At 44.3% G+C, this 25450-nt stretch overlaps 1 protein-coding gene across 2 annotated transcripts; it reads right to left on the bottom strand.

Annotated features, from left to right (window-relative positions):
* Nucleotides 1-4581: 4581 nt before the first annotated feature.
* Nucleotides 4582-25250, bottom strand: fam124a (family with sequence similarity 124 member A). Of its 2 annotated transcripts, none has more exons than XM_029530907.1 (4): nucleotides 25128-25250; nucleotides 21410-21441; nucleotides 9946-10721; nucleotides 4582-6020 (listed from the first exon to the last, which is right to left on the bottom strand). In XM_029530907.1, exons 1-4 carry the CDS (start codon nucleotides 25181-25183, stop codon nucleotides 5187-5189), a joined length of 1698 nt encoding a protein of 565 aa, XP_029386767.1. In that variant the 5' UTR covers nucleotides 25184-25250; the 3' UTR covers nucleotides 4582-5186. The 2 variants fall into 2 exon arrangements, with proteins under 2 accessions (XP_029386767.1, XP_029386766.1); XM_029530906.1 differs by having other exon boundaries at nucleotides 9946-10712.
* Nucleotides 25251-25450: the final 200 nt, after the last annotated feature.

Genomic DNA, 25450 nt, shown 5'->3' with positions numbered 1-25450 from the left:
TTGGTCGTGTTATACAAGTCATTCAGCCTTTTGTTGGGTTGATCAAAAGGAAATTTGCTCTCTGAGCGTCACAATGCTGCGTCAGCATTTCTAATTGGTTTCGCTGCGGAATGTGAACTCACTCGTCGTGGACATGCTGCTGCTCCGGTATGGGATGAATAACAGCACCTAATGATCGGGAAACATTTCATCAGTTCGCTGTGTGTGAATCGAGTCGAGCGTTCATCTTCTGTGAAATGCCACAGCTGTCAGCATCAAACAGCAATTTTAGTCATTATTATTGAATGGCCTGAAATATGTCCATCTTGGTTTTAAAGATTTCAGACTTGGCCCCACAGCGTTTGATGGTACTCAGATCATCTGGTGCCATAAAAATATGCGATATAGCCGTCGTCCTGTTCGTCTCATCTGTTCAAATGGGATTTTTGCTATGACACAGCCGAGGAGCGACTGTGACGGCAACAGCCATAACAATCTTCAATTTTCCCTCCAAGAGTGAAACATAAAAGTCTAAGATGTCTCTTTAATCTGTTGACATGGATTTGGTCCTTGAAAGTCATTAAATGTTAAAGCAGATAGAGCTTTATTGGGTCAGCTTCTCCCGAACCATCTTTCTTGGCTTGAGACTTTGAGGGAGCAGAGAAAATTGAAGAACAATTAGCAGCCCTGCAACGCAGATCGTTCACTGAAAGCTAAAATATGAAGAATCGGCCGCAGTGAATGATACTATGCCCTCTGTTTCACCTACAATCAATCTGTGCTGGAGTGATCTCCCCTCCAACGGGCCCTCTTAATTGGGGACATGACAGTCAGCAAAATAAATTGTGGGCATTTTTTCCCATGAAGGAGAGAACATGATTGGTAGCTATCAGGTATTTGGCTGCTTTGTCTAACGGGGGATTCCGGCCATTACTGGACTTGACTAATTAGTGGAGCCTTGGCTCGGCTTCATTAAATGTAACAGCCACATTCTTTAAAACCCAACGCCCCGACTCTGGACGTAGGAATTTGGAGTTTTAAGGCCTTTGATGGAGGAGATGAGATGTCACGGTAGCTGACCAAAGACAATCGTTCCAAAGGACAGCACCAAAAACAGCAGGGCGGTTTGTGAGGCCTGTGGAGGAACATTATGTTAGAGGTTTGGATTTGTGAAGTAGAAATAATGATTTGTGTGTCTGTGCTTCTGATTCCCGGACCAAATGCAAAGCAGGGCTCCCACCGCTTCGCCGAAGGCCGCGGCCTGGCAGGCGGCGGCATGTCCAAGGTGATCCCTCTTCGCTGGTGGGCTTCATCACAGCACGCTATTGTTAACAACGTGGCTCTTTGAGCTGCCGCTTCAGCCCCACAGTTTGGTCGGCTGCCACCAGGCCGAGCCGGCATGCCGTTTGCATCAGGCTGCAGCCAGTGCTGCTCAGCTGCAGGACAGACCTGCTCTGCTCTTTGGGACTCTAATCAAATATAAGTCAGATCATTTCAACCTTTTCCTGCTTTCAACGCTCTCTTCAGAAACCACGAAAAGGACTAATATCTCGATAAATATCTTGAGTGCTGTTGGACGCTGTGCCAGGTATTCACCATCCCCTGATGACTCCTCCTCCACTTTTCACCGAGCTTGATCCCCCGACTTTTCCTTCAGTGGGGCAGCTGATGAGGCTGACATTTCACTTTTGTGTAAAATGTCTCGATGATCATCAGAAACAATTCAGTGTCTCCTGACTGTGAATATTATCATCAGAAGGTTACATCATGATTATTATTTTTTAAATCACTTAAAAGTCATGCTGCAGCTAACAATTTTTTGATTTAATCGAATCATCATAAATATGTCAAAAAATGATATTTGTTTTTCTACACACTACATGTCTTTGGATTGCTAATGTTCCCATCAGAAAGGACAGAAGCAGCAGATTTACTTTGACTAATCACTTAAGCAGCTGCTTGACTGATTTTCTGTGGGTCAAATGTTAAAAATACAAAAAAATCAATTTTCGTTTATTATCAATATCTGCAGCTGTTTTTTTTTTATGATTGATATCATAATGTTGTATAAATAAATAGTTTCACCCGTAATCATTTTTAGAGGCGCACCTACTGATAGAAACTCAGCAGTGATACTGAATATGTGCACGTGCATGTCTGTGTGTCCAGCAGCTTATTATTGTTGCTCCACGAGAATTTCTCCTTCCATCACCAAATATGCTCGTTGATCAGTGTCTGTGTGACTCTGCGACGCCTCCGCCTTCCTCCGCGCGGCAGCAACTTAATCCCTGAGTGGTGGAGACTGTCCCCAGGCTCTCCATTCAGACCCCTCACCCTGGTCCCCTCTCCATCCTGTGACCTTTGACCTTGTAGGGAAAAGTGATAATGATTGGAGGAGGAGGAGGAGGAGCAGTTCACGGGGTAGCAAGTGCAGCACCAACTCGTTCATGGTTTTGTTTCTTGAGTTTTAAGTTTCAATAAAAAAAAAAAAAAAAAAAGGCTGAAGCAACAGAAGAAGATAACAAGAAGGACGAGAATAGAAAGACGAAACAAGCTAATAATAAAAGAGGAAAAGAAGATGGAGTTGAAGCAAACATAGCTTGAGTGAAAGCTGCAGAGATGCACAGAGCTCACACTGACTCATGCTGCTTCACCTCCAGTGCCCTACTTCCCTCCAGGCTCCTGGGCCTTTGGGAGGGATTAGAGGGGATGCTGGTGTGCGGGGCCGGGGCAGGCTGCAACAACGCCGGTGTCGCCAGAGTGATCTGCCAGGTACGCCACGGCGGATTAGAGCCACTAGTGCTGGCACTGAGAGAGGGGCGACGTGAGGGGACGTGTCCCACGTAGGAACATGAGCGTGGCTCTGGGGAACCATGGGAAAAATGCTGGTGGTCGTTATTGTGAGCATGAAGGGGGGTGAAAGGGCGTGACAGCAGAGCAGATGATGAATGTCTTTAAAAACACGAGGAGATTCTGTGAAATGTCTCAGATGTTTTTTTTACTGAAGCAAAGAAAAAGGACAAAGTCTGTCCTCATGCTGAAAACCAGATAAACTGTGGAGGTTTTGGTTTGTGAGGTTAGTGAGCTGTTAAGTCGTTGATAGTTGTAAAAACCTTTTCAACCCGCTCGTGTTGCACTACAGCACCATCTGCTGCCATTTGGCACCGAGGTCTGTCAGGAACACAGTTAAAGTCAGTGGGGATCGACTTTGGTTTCAGATTTGAGTAGTTGACGTTTCAGTCATAAAACAGCTGGCTTTTAAATGTCTTCACTAATTCACAGCTTCACTTATTCACTTTGCAGATCATACGGCTGCAACAACATTTACAATGAAGTCCTTAAGCCCTCATTTAAATAAAAAAATGACATCAGAAACTCACCAAGGAAGTAATCAGCCAAAGTTTTACGAAATAATCCAGTTTATATTAATAAACAGAATCATCAGTAACTTGAAAAGTGATTATAATTCATCAATTTAAAACGATTGTTTTTCCAGAAAAGGATAATAAGGTTCATTAGACATAATCGGGGCTTCATCAGTTCAGGAGTTTGAGGACTTTTAGGTCTTGGTTAATTTGTTGGATATATATATATTATTTGATGTTTTCTTATAACTATTATTAAGTAACAATAGCTGGTGTTAAAACAGCAGTGCTGTAGCCACAGAAATACCCCCTGAGGCACAAATACCCGTTGGTATGAATGTCTGCTGTAAGAAATGGTAATCACACTCAATGACCATAAATACCTGCAGAGGTAAAAATTATTTTTTATTATCTGGGATACTGCGGTTCAGTGAAGTAAACTGACCAAACTAACTAAAGCTGCTTATCATAAGGTAATAAGCACTAAGATACCCGTTAAGGCCCAGAGTTGATAACTTTGTTTTACTTTTGAAAACACTTCCTGTAAAGATCAGGCCCAACTTTCATGCACAGATTGTAAAGTGAGAACTTTAAACGTAATTCATTCAGCTGTCAGTGATCTCAGGATCTGCACCGTGGAGGCAACACGTTATGCCACTCTCTGTGTTGATTGGTCCATGATGACATCACCTCTGCAGGGCTGCAAAGGAGACTTCGCCACGACAACCTGTGAGCACTGTTATTGGATTTCCCTCTTCAGACTGTGCAGAGGCCACACAGACGGACTCACACCTGTTAAAGTGCTCCAACTGTGTAGAGGCAGATCTGAAGAGTCCCCCGGAGGCACAGCTGATGCTGTAACACTGAGCCCTGACACACTTCAGCCCCGCTCGATAACGTGAATGTATTCAGATATTCATCTAAAAAGCAAGCTGCAGGTCTCTGTTGATGATAAATGTGGTAATCCCATGTTGGAATAAAAACTATAGGCCTACAGATTCAACACAAGAGGGCAGCATTGAACTATTTAAGGACTCCACAGGCGCTCAGTTTTAAAATAAAACAGATTGTTGGGTTATCATAACAATATGCATCATAATATTCATATTCTGTCCATTTCTGTTCCTGCTGTACTTTTGATATTCGCCACAACTATAGTTGTTTTAAGGCCTTCTACATTTCATTCACTTGACCTCTCTTTAAAACCATTTTATTTGTGTTTTATAAATGCAGTCAACATGCGACACTGTCACCTCAAGGAGCCCCTGAAATTATTCAGTCACACAAACACACCAACAACTGATAGTGCTCCTTAATTTTACTCATCATGACTACAAAATCAATCCAATCACAATCCAAGCCAACAACCGACACAACAAAGTTGTGTTGAAACGCCTCGTCCGCTTTAGGTCGGTGTTTATTTACCTCACGACCAGGCCCACGCACTTTTTACATTTTTATATTATACTGTATGTTCATGTTCAAAGCAAAATAAATCTGAAAATAAATAAAATGGAGACTCCAGGCTGTAAAGTTTCCTTCAATTAGTGGTGGTTAGGCCACTCCAAAGGGAAGGCATTTACTGACGAGTGTGTCTGTACACAATTATGTGATTGGTCCTTTAAATGTGTAACTTTACTTTACTTATATGTGATATGATATGACAATTAGGAAGCTCAAATCTACATGCAAAACAAAAGCAACATTCACAAATACAAAGAAATTATTAATTAAATACAGTTTTGTGTCACTGGCCCGTAGCTTTATCACCAAACACCAGAGGGCAAAGTGAAGTTGAGTTGTTACTGGTCAAAGTGAGTCCTGTCATGTTACAGCAGTCCGTTAGATGTAGAACTCTTGGTCTTCCTCTTCCTCTTCCTCTTCCGCCTTGTCAGCCTCTTCAATAGGTGCACTAATAATGCTGCAAGTGTCCGACTGGTTTATGGAAACGTCGCTCAGGGATGGAGCAGCACTGGAGGACGTGCCGGTGCTTTGGGGACATGATCCCAGAAAGGCAGAGGGAGTGCTGTTGGTGGAGAAGCTGTTTGGAGTCCGGCCCAGCGTGGCCGCCTTGTAGGTGTTGTCTGGGATGCCGGGAGAGAGGGAGGGTCCGATGTCTTCAGGTGGCGCCGATAAAGGCCGGCAGAGCTGTGGCGTGTTGGACTGGATGTACGCGGACACCACAGAGAGGTCCACGCTGCTGACTGGTTTTACCTTGTTCCCCGTGTCCACGTCCGTCTCCTCCGCCCCGATCAGGGCGTCCACATTGAGCCGGAAGGGCGGGATGAGAGAGGGACTCCTGTTGAGGGAGTGACTCCTGTAGTGGGGGCTGGGGGAAGGTCCAGGAGAGGAGCAGGTGGAGCGGGAGCTGCCCGAGCCGGGGTTGGGCAGAGAGAAGAGGGAGCCGGACCGGTGGCCTTTCCACTGGGCCCTCCAGCTGTCCGGATGGTGCCTGTCCGGCCACTGCTCCTGCTCGTCCGGCTCTTCGCAGGCCAGAGGGAGGGAGACGTGAGATGTCGGGTGGACTCTGGGATGGGATGCCACCCGGTGATGGTAACGACGGTTCCTGTAGGAGGAGGCGCTGCGGGTGAAGGTTGACGGAGCCGAGGCCGACTCAATGACGGGCGCTGACACGTGGCAGAGATCCTGCCTGTGTTTGAAGTGGACACTCTGCACCTGACCGGGAGAGAAAAGGAAACCAAAGAGGATATCTGCATTTAACTTGACTGACATGAGACACTTTTACCAGAAAGCACATTTCAGTTTGATTAAATCTAAAATGATCTTATGGGTGAAACACCACAATGTGTAAAGCAGCTGAAAAGCTGAGAGTCTAATCAGGCAGGATGTGAGAAAACAGACTGAGAGGTGGAATAATGTCTGAGCAGTCTATTATTATATTCATCCCACGCACATTCAAAGACACTCGATGGCTTTGCTTCAAGGATCAGCTCACATGCAAGAAACCATGTGCACAAAAGCTCCATTCAATTCCCATGACTGTGTTCAAGTTTCCCTCATCGGACTTCCTTGCGCCTTGCACTTAAGATCCGAAGAGAGATGCAATAAGGAGGGGGGGCTGCTTCTGATGACATCTCTGGTGTCCTCTTTGGGATGCACAGAGACAGTTTTCAGGTCAAATGAGGACAGACAGCGGTGTACTCAGCCTTCCCACACAAAGGGGCAGTCATTTCGTTGGACATCCTTCCTCCTCCACGGCTGCTGCTTCACAGCGTCAGAGGCCAACCAGGACCGTTTCAGCCCACCAGTCACCTTCTTTAGCCCCCTTGGCTAAAACTTGGAGCAGCTGCACAGCGACGGTTTGAACTAATTAATGCACTAACCTCAGCGACTCTTATCTCACACCGATTTTGTGTTGTTGGACTTTGGCTACTTCTTCTTACTTCTAAATTCAGATTTGGGGATTTCCCCCCATTAGCACGTGACACCAGCACACTTCTCGAGCTCGCGCAGAGCGCAAAATATGAGGTCACGAGGGAAACAAAGGAAAGAGGTGCACATTCAGGACCATTAGCCTCCTTCTGCGGGCTCTCATGCTACATCCAGCCAGCAGAGCGACTCGGGGTTTACAAAGGCCTGTTTCCAGCCTGGCCAGCAGCTGGAGAAGTCATCAGTAATCCAGCAGGCCCAAGCGTATCACACCCTCATTTATGGAGCAGAGCATCTAAACGTCACAACACAGAGCTGCATTGTGAGCTTCACCCACAAAGTCACAGGTCCGTGAATGTGTCGAGCAAAGATTCTCCGTTCTGGCGTGAATGTGGAAACGTTCTTGTCCTTAACATGTTCGGCAGCTGCTGCAGTTTTTGTTTCATAGTTCTGTCAGTTCTATGTGAGTGGATGTGCGCAGGCCCCTCCTCTGCTGGATGCTGATAGTTTCTCCATGTTTCTGTCTGCTCTGTCGTCCGGCTCTCAAACCAAACAATACCAGCAAAAGCAATAACTTTCAGCGAGAAAGGCAGCCTCAGGACAATTATTTCCAAGAGCACGGGGATAAAGGGGAGTTTGCAGATTTCCATATGTTCCGATTCAAGAACAATAAATGTCATGGAAGCAGAACTTAAAATGGCCCAAGAACAAGAGTTGAACTGTGTGATTTACCATGTTGTCCTGTGAGACGCAGGTCAGAGCAGCAGCACCTGATGTTTCTTTTGATTACGGTCACTTCCATCCGTAGTGCAAACGGCTTCAGGTGTATCATTCAAAATCCTGTGAGACACTCGCCGTTTCATTACAGGATGTTTCCACTTTTCCTGTGTTTTATATTAAGTTTAGATTGTGGAGCTGGGAAATTCACAGCCATCCGTCCCTCTGCAGCAGAGACCTTGATGTAAATGAAGCCATCGTCACGGGGGCGACTTCACATATCAGTCGGTCATTATCACAGCAGTCCCAAACAGGATGTCAAACAAAATATGCAGTTTTGGATGAAAATTTATGTTTCGTGAATGAACATTAAATCTCTGTTTACCAGAAACAAGTGCAGCTGGTTTAGGTTCAATAAAAGGACAGCTGTTAACAGGAGTGTCCCTTTAAGAGGACACCTGTTCAGGTGATCGTCTCATTAAGTGAATCTGACGGCCCAATTTTCTGTTGTGCAGGTGAGTTGTGTCCTTTCATGATGTGCGTGTGTTAGTTTGTGTGTTGTTGGTGAGGCTGAGCGTGACATGAGGGCTTCACTGGAAAATTTATTTCTGTTTTTTTTTTTGGAGGGAAAATTTGGTTTCAATTAGATTTTACTGACACAAAATGCACGATGACTAAAAAATGATGTGACTGCAAATACAACATCATGATAATCGTGTTTCAAATAAAGAACAGAAAACCGTCAACATGTCCGACCTGGAAACAGATTAAAAGCGTTTTATAGGGAGCCAAATCTTGAATATCTCACGTAACACTTTGAAGGCAACACCGTGTACATGTATAACACATTTTCCTGCTCAAACACACACGTCCTTTTGCTTTAAAGCCAGCTGAGTGCTGAGGAAGGATTTCATGTTCAAACTGGGATGGTGAACTTGTGGTCCAGATCTGTTATCGTGTAGGTTTAGACCTGTGCTGTAGTTTGAGCTGAGGGAAGTATATTATGTCTAACAGTGTGTGTGTGTGTGTGTAACAAATGCCCAGTGTTTTCTTCACTTGCTGCTCAAAGTCTGGAAGTCAGTTCTTTTCTAAACCTCTCTGTTCTCTCTCTCCAGCCACTTCCTCCTGTTTATCTTTTACTCTCTGCTTTACTTTGTCTTTCTTCTTCTGTCACCTTCCAACGCTCTGAGCCAAGAAGCTCTCTCGTACAGATGTCTTGTTGTCCACAGTTGAGGCTTTGATTTCAAACTTAACGCCACTTGAGGGAGGTCAAAGGTTAAAGCCAAATAAGTTTCTGTTCGTGCTGTTATCTCAAAGATGCTTCAGGTCCACTGCACATTTAGTTAGCTGCTAAAAGCTGGTTCTGCAGCTGCTCGGATGAAAGCGTCTCAGCCTCTGTGCAGCTGATGCGACATGACAGGATATGTCCAGTTTTCCGAGAGGACAAAACACTACAGTGCTGGTGAGGAGCCGCAGCAGGGGGTGCTGGGTAATGAGGTTGTTGACATGCTGATGGTCAGACCCTTACTCTTGTAGTTAGTTATCTCGGAATAAGCTGGGTCAGCCAGCCAAAAACAGCACCACTCAACACTAATCCTGAACTCAAACTCAGCTCGGCAGGTTGGTGGTTTTGGAAACTTTGATCCCATTAAATCTGAAACAATTAGCTGCATGAAATCATTTTGATGAGATTTAACCAGTTAGCGTTTGAAATATCAAATATAAGAACAGAGAACAACCAATTTCAGTCTAGAGTCTAGATCGGCGTCGCTTCATCTGATTCGGTTTGTGAATTTGGATTCCTGTCGGTCACTGTCTCATTCTTCATAGCGAATATTTGGTCCACATATCAAAAACCGGCAGCACAGAAATGCCAAGGAATGAAATGGTAGTCGTATTTGAATGTGCACAAACATCCTTATTTAATATTTATATTAAAATATTATATATATAATATATAATATTTATATTATATTTATATTTATATTTATTGAGACGGACATTAAAGGATTACTGTATGCGAACTTGGGTCACTTATAACGGGATGAAACACAGAGCGGAGGACCACGTGACCACCACCAGGCCAGGTGGTGGACGGACATCATGCATATGGTCCATTGTCATGGCAGATTAGTTTATTTCCCTCAGTGCTGCGCCAATCCCAGTAATGGACTGCAGGTTAATCCGATTGAACTTTCAAAACGACTTACCTCCTACAGCCTGGACATACGTCCCCTCTGAAACTGATACCCTCCAAACAAGGACCTTTTCATCCCAGTGTGTTCATGTAAATGTGTATCAGCTGGATTATGGAGGGATTACAGATACTCAGTGCTCCTTTTCCTGAGCGCAGTACTTTTAGAGTTTAGTTAAAAATTGCCCAGTGGAAAATAAATGGTCAAAAAAAAAACAAACTTATTTTCAGATGATATGAATCAAAAGCGTTTTTTCAAAGCAAATCAGCTGAGTAGTTTCTGGGACTTCCTGATCTCACCTGCAGGAGGAGTTTATTGCCATCGTAGTCCTCCGTCTGCCAGCGGACCTCGCTGATTGGGCTGCAGGGGTGAGGCAGCAGGGGCACCAGCGCGCCGACGTCCCGCACCCTCACCTCCATCACTGCGGACTCCAGCGCCGATGGAGTCTGACCTCGAGGCAGCCTCTTGAATGACAGCTGGATCTCCATATCTGGGTTGGAGTACACCACGAAGAAGCAAAAGTCCTCCTTCTTCTGCGCCACCCTCCGCTGAAGCAGCAGCTTGTACAGCCGCACCATGTCGACGTAATTTTCATGTCGACAATAAACAGTAAATCGCACTATTTCCTTCCCATAATGCACTTGTCTCACCGCCCAGACTGGCGTTCCAGGAGACAGAGTGAAAAAGTCCTGACTGCACGGTGTCAGCGGTAGCATCCGCCGGCCATTGCTGACTTTTTCAGTGTGGTGGTATCGCCAAGGTGGCCTCTGCAGAGTGCGGTGCAGCATCAGCATCTGCTCCTCTCCCCCGAACGCCTCCTGGAGGAAGAGGATGACCGCTAAGGACGGTTGGCAGGAGGCGGTCGGGCTGCCGTTTTGATGGTGCTTGGGCCGGGACCTCTGGGAGACCGAGGCCCGCTCTGAGACTCTGAAAAGCTGCAGCTCGGGGTGAACCCACGCCAGCACAGCGTCGGCGGCACGCTGCAGGAACTTGCCCTGGCCGGGATCGGCGATGAGATGGACGCTGACGAGGAAGGGATCCTGGAGCTCGCCCATGGATAGCTCACCTCCACATACAACATCGAGACAAGGAGAGAGAGGTAGGAGAGAAGACAAAAGTGTAATTAATCATTTTGAAGTAGAAACTATCACAGGAAAGAAGAAAGAAGAAGACGCTTCATTCAAACCTTGTCTCAAACTCAATATCAATACTTTTCATTTCAAAGGATGAGAAGAATGGGAACAGGAGGTAGTTAGAGTTAGGAGAAGATCGTGGTGATGGCAGAGACACAATGATTAAAAGATGGTTGAGGTTAGGCAATTCAAATGAGGGAATTCAGGGGAACATGTTAATGAAGACCAGGATGCACGGCGGCATAGTGGTTAGCCCACAACAAGAAGGCTGTGGGTTCGGTTCCCGGCCTGGGGCCTTTATGGGCGCCGTTTGCATGTTCTCCCTGTGCCTGCGTGGGATTCCTCCGGGTACTCCGGTTTCCTCCCACCAAACGAAGACATAATGTTTGGGTGGATTGGTGACTCTAAGTTGTCTGTAGGTCTGAGTGTGAGTGTGAATGGTTGTGTGTCTCTGTCTGTCTCTGTTTGTTGTGACCTGTGATGGACTGGCGACCTGTCCAGGGTGACCCCGCCCTCACCCGGTGTGAGCTGGGATTGGCTCCAGCACCGCCCGGCGACCCGGAAACGGATATGCGGTAGAAGAAGAATGAATGGATGAATGATAATGAAGCTCAAACATAAACGTTTCCACATGATGGACAGAAGCACACGTCCTTTTCCTCCTTTCTTTCTCCTCTCAGTCCCGCCCCGTCCTCCATCTTTCCCCCACTTTCTCTGTTTACCTTTCCCCTCTCTTCCACATCCTCCCTCCTCCCTCCTGCAGACCAGACCCATGTGGAGCGTGACTCCTCAGTGGAGGATCATTAGTGCCATTAGGAGGTCTTTACTGAGGCCCGGAGGAATGTTCCAGATCCCAGCAGGAGCGATGCATTCAGGTGAACCTTTGATGCTCCGCATCCTGGCACAGGTGCTGGAAAACCTCCTCCCGACATGTTCCCAAACCGCAGTCATACAGTTTTTATGTACGCGCTCTTCTTATCTCCATGTTTTCTCAATCTTCCTTTCTTTTGTGAGCACTTTCCCTACTTTTCTGACTGCTCAGGGGATTTGTCCCACTTTGTGCTTTGAGGCGGTTTGGGAAAGGACACACAGACTTCTTGTCGCTGGCACAGCAAACCGTTAGACCGCTGCCAAAACCGTCATGAAACAGAGAAGCCAAACAGGGACAGCTTCTGTCTCACGGGTCCTGCTGGCCTTTGGAAAAGGACGGTTTCTTCTTGACCAAAGACGTAACGTTTAGTGAATGTGAAGATTAGGTTACAGTGAAATGTTACTAAAAGGTAAAAAACACGTGTTGAGCTGAGTTTACATATTTAAAGTGTGTTTCAGTTTCAAGCGAAAAAAAAAAAAAAAAAAAAGCAAAGTGTGTTTTCCTTTTCAGGTTTTTGTACACACACATGGATATGTACTTATCAACTCGGGTTTAAGAGTAAATTTTGAAATGAATGAAACATTTTTGGATAAGGATGTTCATACAATGTCCTGGAACAGGTTGAACTGATGGCAGTAAAACAGATTTAGTTTTGGAAGGTAGCTCAGGAAGTATTTTATTCAGCCAAGGACGAAGGGAAGTGAGCTTTGAATTCGGGCTGCCTAAAATTTGAAATAATAATAATCTCCAGTCCCTTTTCGTTATTTTTTTTTTATGATTTATAACATCCCAACTAAAAAGTTATGTGAGTGTCCTTTCCTTATAATCTCTGCTACTTAAAATTGTTACTTTCTATGAACAGATCGGACGAGTTCCTTTGAAAGGAAGCAGATTCGATGAGCATTGAATGCCAAACACAAAGTGTCCTGATGAAGCTTGGTTAGTCTAAGGAGATAAACACATCAATGCAGGTTTAATATGTGTGCCAGGGCACAGATGTCTCAGAGACACACACACACACTGATCCCATTAGATTCAGTGTGTGTCTCCTTGATATGGGGCTCGCATCAACACAGCAAACACGGGGATGATAGGGATCTTTAAGTGTATTTACTGGACAGCACATTGCGCCGTACGCAAACTTTGACGACAAACAGTTCCCACAGCTATTCAGGAGTCACAACCGCAAATGAGCCAAAAGGGAGAAGAAGACCTTTGTCCAAATTTCTGCCACAGCAGAGCCCGAAGATAAACAATACAGCAGATGGAGATAGAACGAGTTACTGCAGCTTCAGGTCCAAACATCTTTCGTTCAAACTCCTCCTTCCTGTCTGTGCTTGCCTGCTTTGTCTCCACTTTCTTTTATCTGAAGTCTCCGTATCTATCCTAAGGATATCAGTGACTAAAATGAAGCAGCGATTAAATAACACTCCAAGTTTGTGTCTGGATGGAGGCCAGCCACACACAGTGAGGGCCACATGCCCGTTTGCTTCTGCCTGATCGCATTAGAATCGTCGTCGATGTCTTTGGCATCTGACATCTAGACCCAAACTACAGTTTGAGACACGTGGGTGACGAGGATCCGATTAGATTTGAAAGCCCTTCACAGTCACTCAAACTCAAACGTTCCCTCTGCCTGAATGAGCTCTGGCGCGTGCATTTACAAAAGGGTACGTGCAAATAAACAAAACTGCACAAATCATGTACACAACTTTCTACTGTACACGAGGCTGTCGCTGGTTGGGTCGGATAATAAAGAGCCAGAACGGTCCTGCAACAAAACCAGCTCCAGTTCGCTGTGACTGCTGAGCTGAGAGAAGTAAAAATAAGCAAAAACATGAAGAAGATCAAAACTCAATCACTTCAACGTGAACTAGATCAGCACCATCGGATTTGTTTTTATTTGGGCATCTAAAGTCCATCTACTGATGCTTATCATTTAGCTTTAGCTTAGCTTATGACCAGTTTTCATTAATTTCTCTTCATGATCATTTTGGGGGCTGCGTCAGTTTTCTTCCGTTTTTTTTTTTTTTTAAAGGACAATGAATTCCTCTGCAGTTTATTTCACTCGTCTGTTGTTCGGAGTTCAAAAAATTCTAACTGTGGCGTGTGTAGATGCATCAAAGAAAAATACAACAGAACATTTACCTCCAAGCTACACAGGTTATTTTGGTTTTGGTTATAACCTCTGTACCTTGTTCATTCAGTCTGAGGGTTTCCTGCAGCAATAACGCTTAATGGGGAGCTGGCGCTGAGAAGAGTAAATTAGAGATTAAGTCACCCCAATCCCATGAAGGGAAAGAAGGGGGTTTGTGTGTGTCTAAGCTCTTAATCCACTCCAGTCCTCAAGCTGATGCTGATGTTCTGACTCGACTGACAGCGAACGCATCCGTGCATATGCTCAACCATCCTCAACAAATACAAAACCTATTTGCTCCTTCATCGGCGGGCTCGTCCTCTCTAATCCTCAGAGGCTTTTTACCTTCAGTCCGTGTTTCAGCATTAACCGGCAACATATGTTCACAGCCATACGTGCAGATGATGACGTGAGATAAAACAACATGCCTTCGATCGGCCCCCCCGCACATATGAGAGTGATTAGCAGAGAAAACTCAACCGTGGCCTCAGTGTGTTTTGTGTGTGGGTGTATGTGTAAGCACTGCTCGCTCCTTCGGCTAGGTTGGCCCTTAGTCAAAGTCCAAACAACTAAAGGAGGAAATTCAAGATGGGGGCCCCTTTTTGTCTGGTGAAAAGAAAGAAAGAGAAAGGAAAAGAGGTAAGGTCCAACACTCATACGTCAGTTTGAGCCGTGCCAAGGAAATTAAAACGTAAAGCCTCGACTATAATGTAAGGCCTTATAACTGCTTATTATTTCAAAGATTTAAACGCACAGATGTTTTCACTCTGATTCAGATTGTGCCAAGTTACCAAAGTCTAACGTAAATAAACAGCATGTAGCCGTGAGCCGCAGACCGGAGCAGAAGGTCGTCTGGGCCATGAGGAAACAATACGACTTGGCAAAATGCTGCATAATAATTACATTACTGCATAGGGTGCATTTAAACCATTTCTGTACTGCTTACCTTGAAATTGGTGCAGTCTGTGCACATTTCCTCATCATTCCCTGCCACGCCCCCCCCCTCCAATAACAATACACTGATTTTCTAACCAAACTTTGTCATCAGTAACAGATGTAAGGACCGTCAGAAATCAGTCTGAGACATCTATAAAAAAAGTGCTGTGGAGAAGGTTGGATTTATTTATTTATATTTCAATAAAACCTACTCTCTTCATCTGTCTCTCATTTTTTGGACTCCATTTCAGGACGTAGCTGAGATTGTGTCTGAACATTAACACATTTGACTGGCAAACATTCAACTTAATGTATTAATGGGCTGAGGCAGACCCCGTTGACCGGCGAGGCGTGGACACTTCAAACACAACAACACAAAGCCTCAGCTATGCATTAATCTGTGGCCAAAAACAGTCGCCAACAAATGCAGGATTTACTATTTTCTAAAAGCCGAAGACCTTTTTAGAAAATTTAACTGCACATTGGTGAGACATTTTTATAGATTCACATTCTGCAGAACCCAAAAAGATTTGAGCTCTCACGGACAGTCTGAAAGTCCTGGAACAGACTCATTGTCTCTAAATGTTGATTTAACACAACACGCACATGACAGAGATCGAGACACTAAATTTATAGCTGAAATGCTGCGTTCTTGTCTGACGAAAGCTTCTGCTGACACATGAAGAAAACTGCAAGTCTCAATTTCTGCATATAATTAAAGGCGATAATTACACTCACATGACGACAGAATGAAAGTGAACGAGCTCGTCCTGAATACACAAAAATGAAGCGGCTCGGCGTATTTTGCTTGATAACGCTCTATAAGCGCAGCATAAGCAGGACCTGAAAATAAAGGGAATGGCCGACTTCCTTTCCCAGAGAAAAAACACACAAAGGGGTCTGTATGTGAACGCCGCCAACCTGAAAGTTTCACAGGAGATAAAAGCAATCAGACCATGATGCGGAGCCACAACTCCTGGCTTATAACTGCTGCTTGTTTCAAACTTCAGGATTAGATGGACACAGACTATTGTTGGGGAAAGATTGGAAGCAGAGTCCAAGTTCACCAGCCGGGACAGACCTGGGACGTGGTGAGGATGCCGTGACCTTATTCAAGTCTGCTGCAGCCGAGCAGAAATTATACAGTGTTTAATTTTTACTCTTCTGAAGGACATTTGTTTAGAAATAAAGTGTTCAGGGACAACGACATTAAACAGACAAAGCTCTGTCCCAGGTCGGGTCTCTGTTAGAAAGACCCGAGTGAACCCATGAAAACCTCAAACTTCCACCTAACTAAGCACGCCCAGCCGAAACAACAAACCATGTTTGGCTGAACAATGACTGAGAAACTGAACTCAGTGAGCTCATGCTTACAAACTCACTATCACAAAAAGCCCACATGAAGGCCGACAGAGAGAACTGCTTCGATTAAAGCATTAACAAACAGCCAACTGCAGCATATTTAGCTGCGATCTGGGCCTCACGGTCCAAAACCTCTTTCTGGTAGAAGCACATTTGGTAACACTTAATCCAAGCTGCTGTATGGCCGAGGCTGGCTCTATGAGCTGCACTTAAGCAGACAGAAAGCTGTGAGTGTGTGTTTGCTGTTGTGGGTGGTCCCTGATCCATCAGGTGCTAAATAAATTGGCTAATTGACTGTGCTGAGAGCACCTTGGCTGGCAGTGTATAAATCCACACGCTGTCTGAGCCGAGACTCATGTACCAGAGTTTCCTTTATAACTGTGCGTTAAGGGATGGCAGTGTGGTGTCTGCGCAAGTAGCTTTAACTGATGTGCGTCAACAAAACCCAGCTGGCACCAGACGTGAGCGTAAAGACGGAAAGGACGTTAAATTTGGGCTGGAAAAGAAAATCAGGTTGACGTCAAAACCTGACTTTGGCGAACTGGCATTTTTATGATTAGCAGGTGTTGGATTTTGATGGAGTTTCTATGTAAGAAAGAAACCGGTGAGACCTACAAAACCAACCAAATATCAGCTGTCATCGGTTCTCTGCGTCAAATCCAGATCGGGGTTGGATGTTGACATGGCGCTCTGCTGACCCGACGTCTCAACCTGCGTTTAACTAAAAATCAGTGTCCAATGAAGCTGCTGTCCAGCTGTATGTCTGCGGGGAGGAAATCCCATTTTGAGCACAAAAATTGAGATTGGCTGCTCATTTGTTCTCCTACATGCATCCAAAGTAGGTACAGATTGTTGAGTAGCAAAGTCGTGCCCACAGTAAAACTGCTCACTGCGACCCCTGAAACATTTTATTCAATTTCTATTTGTACGGTTTTGGCGCGTCGATAATATCCATCTGCTAATAAATGCCAAGTGCCAATTTAAAACCATGAAAAGCTTAAATTATTTAAAGGAAGGAAGTAAAGCTTTTACAGGCTCCTGCACTTTCTCCAGTAAATATTTGATCCAGCAGCTGAACAACAACATGATTTTGGAGTGACTTCCATACACATATGTTCCTGCTTCTACTAATCTGCTGCCTGTCTGAGCTGAAATAACAAGGGGGGGCCTCAGGCATTACTGGATGTGTAGGAAGGCCAAGTTTTGTTTTTGTTTTTTTTAACTTTTATTTATGACATGATATGAACACACAGGGACAAAAATGTTGAACATGAGTTCAGTCCAAATGCTTACATACGGTGGTTTGAGGTTTGGCGATCAGAGGTGAGGTGAAACCGAAGGACTGAAGACAAAGGAGTGCACAAACGCTCCAGAAAGGAGCTTCTATTGAGTCTACTGACGATTCAAATCACCGTAGTCTAAATAAAGATGGACGTAGCTTCTGTGATGTCACTTTCGGGGATTCAGGCTCACAGTGGGCTGCTCCGCTGCTGCCGTCTTGGCAGTGCCTGACTCCATTTAACTCCCGGCCAATCCAAAAATGGACAAAGAGCAGAGAGTGGTTGTGGTTAGCATTCCTCACCTTTTAATGAGTGGGTTGACTGAAAATTCACCTTCTCAACAGTCGTCACAAGAGTGGAAATTACCCATCGAGACCCAAAAGCTTTTTTGAGCCAGGCCGTAAACATGTTTACTTTGCTGCTTTTTAACACCACAGTCTCCAGAGACGCACTTTTGCCTCCAGCCTCCGAGGGCCGTGTGATCAAGCGAAGCTTTTGGCATTTCACTGCTCGATTGATTTTCCAGAGCTGGAGGTTCCTGCTCAACTCATACACATATGTATCTTTGTCTCAGCGAGCAAACATCTGCTGGTGACAGATTGATCCCTGAAAATGTGAACCCCCAACGTCGACCTGTGACTCCCAGTCCTTGTGTCGGACCGGTATCAATCCTATCGAGAGCTCTGTGGTGTAAAAGACTCGCATGTATATTTTTTCATTTGCTGTTTTGAAATCTTCCTTTCCTTCTTGATCTCTTTCCAAAAAATAAAATCTTTTCACAGTCTTTATTTTGCTTACCGTTACCTGCAAAAAGTTACAACTCCTGAATCCGTACTGTGTTTTCTCTTCATCCTTCGTCCAGGTTTTTTGGCGAGATACTTTTTCGTAAGTCTACATCTGCTCATAATAAATACATTGACTGTACATTTTTCAGATATTAAAATTTGACAAACCATGCTTATCTTTCTCATGTCTGTTTACATCTTTGTAATCTCTGTCTAACCTTTGTGCAGTTTAAAACTCCCTGTCTGACCCAAAACATTCATCACTCTGACAGCCGACCCCCCCACTTGTCTTACACATAATTATACACACACACACACACAACCATTAGGGGGAGGTCTGAGGTCCTTCTGCCTGAGTGGACACAGAAAGTGACGTTGTGTGATTAAGTGTTTAGGGTGGGGCTCTGTTGAGGCCTCTTGAATCAAAACCTATTTACCTTCTAGTGAAAGCTCAAAGATGCTGAACACACCAGCTGCAGCCGGCAGGAGAGAGATTTAGCCATCAAACTCCTCGCTCTTAACGGCTTCGACTAAACAGTGGTGAGAGCAGCATGAGTCACGAGTTGCTGACCTCGTTGTCTTTGCTAGCAGCTATTGTGCAAAGAAATTCTACGTGTTAACACTACATCAGGCTTTGTTGTTCAGTGCACACAGTGTTTTCTGCAGCTAATCACCTCCAGCCTACAAAATGAGGGGAGAAAAATCAATCGTATATGTTTTGTGATCATGTAAGAACGCTCAACTCTAGATGGAGTCCGGTTTTATTTTTGAAACAAGGTTTTAAAAAAAAAAAGAAAAGACAGCAACGTTATTGGTGGTTGTTGCTTGTATGCAGAAAACACATGGGGGTTGCAAGTATTAAGTTTTTCTTGATTGGTAAAACATGCGTAAGCGAAAGGGAGGAAATGATCTCAGAATGTCAACTTTGATATTGAAAAGTGCTGAAAACTTGAAGCAAACAAGTTTTTCTTTAATGTTTGTGGGTTTTCTTTCCTCTGCGGTGCAGCTGTGTTGATTAGAGCTGAACTACAAAATGAAATGCTTCATCCTCCACTAAAACATGTTAAATTTAAATTCAAACATATTTTTACAGTTTGTGCTACATGGACCCACAACAGGGCAAAGCCTTGTTGTGTAGACTGTAGCTGGGCATATCAGTCTGTCTTCAGGGGGCTAATAGCTGGTCTGAGCTGAGGTCAGAGGTCAGGGGTTAAGACCATCTGTATAAACATGCTCTTTACCAGAACCCAAATATACCTCAGGTCGACTGATGCTGTATGCACCTTTGAAATGAACACATCAGTGCGCAGAGACTTGGACAAACACACACACACACACACACGCCCGCTGAGGATAAAAACTGGCAGTCGCACACAAGAACTCAGACAGATGAGTAATTTCTCCTTTCACATCTTTGGAAAATCTGTCACCGCAGCAGTTTACATCCATCCTTCTTGTCCTTTTGACAAATAAACCCTGGCTGCTGCTGCTTTCAGCGCGTCTGTCTATAGGATAAATGTGTTTCTCATTGTCTCATGCTGAATATCACATCTCGTATCAGAAAAAGAATGAGTCCTTCCTGGAGGCGTTCAATAATTTCACATACCATGCGTCATGAACAGTCTCGCTGTGTTCTTAAAACTTTCTCTTTTTTGTTCATTGTTTATTGTGTCGCGGTCTCTTATGCAACACAGAACTCCCTGAGGGGCAATAAAGGCTTGACACCCAGTAAGTCACCCGGCCCTTTAGTAACTTGGAGACTCATCTTTTCCCTCAGGGCACACACATTGCATATGCTTCAGCAGCCGATGATTAATAAAGGCTCTAAAGGCATTTAGGGGGCGAATTCAGGAGGCTCATCCAGACACTCGGCACGGAGGTCCATCTGGAGAAGGAGCACAATCCATCCAGAGGACGATAACAACGACATGAAGTGGCATGCATGGGAACACTTTGCTAGCAAGTGCTGTATATTACAAAGGGAAGATACATGGAAAGACTGATGTTGAATTTACATTTAAATTATTTTTGCTGTTAATGTTCGTGGCCACAGCCAGTGCAAAGTCTTACAGCTCTGGCTGCAGTTTAAATTATTCCTAATGTCATTTTTCAGTCAACAGGTTATGTTCCCGTCATCCGCACTAATTTTGAGTTAATCCATTCTAATTATTGCTCAACATTTCAGCCACATCTAAAAACGGGCTGTAAATAAAGGTAAGGCATAAATCACGGGACGACCTCCCAGTATAGTAGCTCCAGTCCGGTAATGTCTTTCTGGTTGTGGTTACACTTTCCTTTTGTGTCATCTGTGGCTGTGCACGTCCTGTTCCCTCCCTGACCTCCAGTAGTGACAGAGACAATAGTGGGCAGAAGCTCATCTGATATGGCAGTGACACAGGAAACACGAGAGAAAACACCAAACCAGACGCTGCTGACTCTCAGTATGTGTGTGCGTGGTTGTGCGTTTTGTGGTGCTATGCTTCCTGACCTGTGGGTACGGTGCGGGGGGGGATAATGCAGCTTCCTGTAGACCAGATTAATGGGCTAATATTGGATATGATCCTCCCATTGTCAGAAGGCTGGAGACCAAGCAGCCAGTCTTCTCCATAACACACACAGTAAATGTTATTTCTTTACAGAACACCAGAGAAGGATTTGCCTTCACTTTGTTCCCGTCTAAATATGTGAAATTTAAATCATTCACTTTTTTAATCCTTAATCTTTTTTAACTTTTCATTGTCCTCTCACTGCTGATTCCTTATGTCCAATATGAGCCATTATTTGATTCTTCTTTTGTTCTAAAAATAAATAAATAAATAAAAATAAAATATCTATTTCACTTTCTAAGACATCAAGGCAAGAGCTTCAAGTGTTTTGTTTTGTGTAGTCGACAGTTTTAACCTCAAATATCTTGTTTACTATGATATAAAACAGAGAAAAGCCGGAAAATAATTTCTGTCTTTCAAAATAGGTGAAAAGTGCAAGATGTTTTCAGCGTGTACTGTCACAGTAACCACATAATCAGTCAAGCAGCTTGTTGTATCCATACAAAAAAATCTGTTTTAGGCCTTCGGGACCAATGAACACACACACACACACACACACAGGCTCAGGCTCAGGCCCAGGACTTTATCTTCCTAATACACACTGACAAAATAAATCCAGGAACAGTGGAGGATTTGTGTGTGTGTGTGTGTGTGTGTGAGTGTGTGTTAGTGTTAGCAATGCTTCAAGTTCAAGTTGCCAGAGGTTTACTTACTGCTCGTCGAGGATAAGGGACTGTAATCAGACCTGCAGTGGATGACAGAAAAGAGGCAAGAGGGAAAGAGAGGACAAGAAACAGAGAGAGGAGACAGGAGTTTACGTTACAGCACAAAGTGTAATCAACATGATTTACAGGACGACACACTCCTATTTCAAATAAAGCTCTGACATCTGGCTAAAGAGCGAGAAACGTCCGACCAGATCCACGGGAACGTTCAGCCAAGTACTCTTTATTGAACGGCTGCTACTCTGTGTTCGAGTGTAACCTTCATGCCATTTAATAAATACAGTACATACTCACGCTGCGTCATCACAGAATGAACGGACCAATTGTATCTAACCCTCAATGCATAAACAATAACAAGCCAACAATATAGAATATGACATGGGCATATGCATACGTATGCCATGTAATACACGCATTTTGCTCTTTCTGAGCATTAAATAAGAAGTCTGGTGTCTGGTAATGCTCTTTTAAATGCAGCTGAACGGCTCACACGGCTCAAGAAATAGCACAACTTCCCTGTCCTCTGATCCTTCTAACTTACAGATAAGAGCAGCGTGTATGTTCAACATTGAAGTCCTTTTTTTTAGGGCCTTTCACTTCCAGGCACACACACACACACACACACAAACATATCTGGGAGAGGAGTGAAATTTGATTTCCACTAATGTGATATTCATAAACTTGAGAAGAAGGTTGAAAATTTGTCCAATTACACAAACATGCGTACCTGGAACATACAAGAGGCATGTGTGTTCATGTACAATAAGACCGACGGAGGAGCCAGTCCAAACTACACAACCTGAGAATATTAGTCCCACAGGAGTCAGCTGACAGCCAGAGGACCCACACACACCTCCCTGTGACTCTCTCTTTAAACTAATAAGCCTGTGGAGCGGCAGGACAGCAGGAAACAGAGCAATGAGTCTGTTTCCTGCGGCAGGAGGTTATCAATCTCACTAAAGGGCGTTAGCAGCGTGGAAAGAGGAATGAATGGGAATGTGGGAGGAAGCGGAGGTGAGCAGATAAAGGTGAAAATGGGAAACGCTGGCGTAGCTAAACAAATACAAAGACAAATAGATTGTAAACAACCCGCAAAATGGCACGGAGTGAAAGCGAGAGAATGATGTAAGGGTCATGGCTCGAGAGGCGAGTCAGAGCTAGACTCCCCCAGCAGCGGCGGCCACGCTGCCTCGCTTCATCTCCACCCAAAGACAACAAATGCAACGCAAAGTGCAGACAGGCAGCAGCCCGGTCACGCACACACAGCGACCAGGAATGGGTTTCAAATGATCTGTTTGACGTTCGGAGAGCTGAGCAGACTCAGGTGTCTCTGATTTGATTAGGGTCAGGGATGCAGAGAGGAGGGATGGACGATGAAGAACACGAACACGCGACCTTGCCATGCGATGACTCACATGAATATTTTAAGGCCTGACACCTCTACATGAGCTCTGGTTATACTCAGGAAAGATTGTTGTCATATCCAAAGGAAACCGGTGATGATTGATGGTTGGAGACGGAACCAGAAATTACAGCCTTTTGTACATTAAACCATTCAGCTCGAGCTCCTTCGGTGTTTTTATGACTGTAACAACGTGGTGCTGCTTCCACCGCGGGAGTCGTTACTCAGACAATCATAAGAGATTTGCTGTCGAGTAAACTTGATGCTGCATTAATCCTCTTTTTGGCCGGCAGGGAGAAGACGCCTATAAACGTGACTCCGACGTGTTATCGCTGCAGTGCTGAATACAAGTCCAACACTTTTAGCTCTGGTTTGGTCTCCGGTTCATTAGCTGTTAATGCACTTCAGTGTGTTTGGTGTCGGGACAGGTCGTGTAAAGTGGGTTAATCAGAGCTTGTTTGCTGAAAACAGCCACCTGCTGCTCTCTGAGACGAAGCTTGATGAGACTGAACCAAACAGAAAATAAGGCAACAAGCTAAAATATCCCTAAAAGTAAAATAAAGCTTTTCACGCCACACGTGATCTGAGCCAGTGTTAACATGAAACTACTGATTGGTGCAGCTTTGAGCACATTTTAACAGCCAAACGTTTATGTCATCGCCGTGAAGCCATTCAGGACATGCCAGTGATGGCAGAATTAAATATCACAATGTGATGGACCATCCAGAACAAGGTACCAAACCGTTTTAGGAATACTGGTTTCATCCAGACACAATCATTTGTCTGACTGATGATCTGAGCAAAAACACCTGTTTGTTACAGGGCACAGACATTTATTTCACAGCGGTTGGATGAGCTGAGCAGGAAGTGACCTGATGGAGGGGGCAGCTCTGTGGGCATCAGCTGGATGCTTGGTCACACACCAGGTCTCATCTGCCGTCCATTTTGTTTTCCTTTCTTTTTGTTTGTTTATGGTTTTCCCATGAAAAAGGCTCTCTCACACACATTTACTTGTTTGGTTCCAGTTCACAGCTAATGAAGCAGCCTGGTCCCATGTTACTGATGGACTTAGATAAAGAGGACAAACCCGCTCTAAAAACTCTCTTCAACTGTCATGATGAGCTTTTTTTGTTTTTGATGCACGTCCCAAATATCATAATATTGTTTGCCTTTTTTTATTTTAAATGAAACACTGCCTTGCTGGCTCAAGTTAGGAGTGAGAACTGTGCTTGATTAAAAGATATGAGGGTTAGGGTTAGAGCCATAAATCTACACAAGCTACTTCTAAGAAGTTGGATCTCACAGACAAATACATCAAAATAATCATATGTTGTAATGCAATTCAATGATAAACTTTTGTTTCACTGGAACAGCATCCTACAAATTTTCATTTTCTCCTGTGAAAGCTGTTTAAAGGTGTATTCCACAATAAGGAAGCACAGAAACACAAATGGTGGTTGTAAACATCCAACGTGACACGACTACAGGTGTTCAGTCACACTGATGATGAAGATTATATTTTAAAGGGGTTGTGGGTCAAACAGGGTCTCAAACTAAAACACAACACAAACAAGACAAGTCCATCTCCACAACAACTAAGCCAGATGACATACCGCAGATGAGACTCACACACATCCTCGTTTAGTGGCTGCAAACAGAGCGAACAGCACAATGGTTTGTTTAGCTCACTACTGTCGAAGCATTCTTGAAATAAGTCCCATCTACAAAGAAATCTGGCTGCAGTCTCATTAAGAAAGACTGAACTTTCCACTAAAGAATTAGGGATTATTACATCTCCTCCATATGTCCTCATCAGAGAGTGGGCATCTGAAAAAAGCACAACTCAAAAAACGTGATTTTGGATTTGGTCCAAAAAAATTTCTGATTTATGTAATTTTGAAAACTCTGATATTTATAGATTTTTTATTCTCTATCTTTGATCCAGATTATAAAAACACACAATAGCGTCCCATTTTCTTTAATATAAACTGTCTTTCTTGTTCTTTACATTTCTTAAACTTCATTTAAGAAATTTTCAATTTATTTCCGTTTTGCTTGTCTGACAAGGTTTCCTTTTTGTAGTTCACTTCAAATTGGGCACATCTTACTGTGAAAATCCCTCCAGACACATTTAAAGTCACGTAAAAAAAGACTCTGCCTGGAAACGTGTGCGTTTACAAGAAAGTCCAGTCCCCTTTGCTTAAGAATCACATTTTAATAATATTAATAATAAACGGAGATGAAGAAGCCAAACACACGGATGGGGATCTCGTCAAAGCTCGGCTCGGGTCGGGCTTCACTCACCCTCCGGTTTCGGCTCCTGAATCCACGCAGTCATCTTCTCCGGAGGTTTTCTCCATCTCAGAGAGTCTGCCGGGAAACTCTCAGCCGCATTGTTTCACTTTCCACATTAAAAAACAAAAAAAACAAACAAACAAACACACGGTGCCGTCCAGATGAGACCGGGTCGTAAAGTCCAGACCTGCAGCGGGATCTCCGGTCCGGTCCAACAGGCGGACCGCCGTTCCTCTGCGTCAGCTGCGCTCCACGGCGATGCCTTCAGGTCCGGTCGGAAATCTGAGAATGATAACAGATCAGAGTCGTTACTATTTAGAAGAACCACCCTA

The sequence above is a fragment of the Echeneis naucrates genome, chromosome 21, assembly GCF_900963305.1.
Source record: "Echeneis naucrates chromosome 21, fEcheNa1.1, whole genome shotgun sequence".
Lineage (NCBI taxonomy): Eukaryota > Metazoa > Chordata > Actinopteri > Carangiformes > Echeneidae > Echeneis > Echeneis naucrates.
This window is presented reverse-complemented; position numbering and strand designations above follow the sequence as displayed.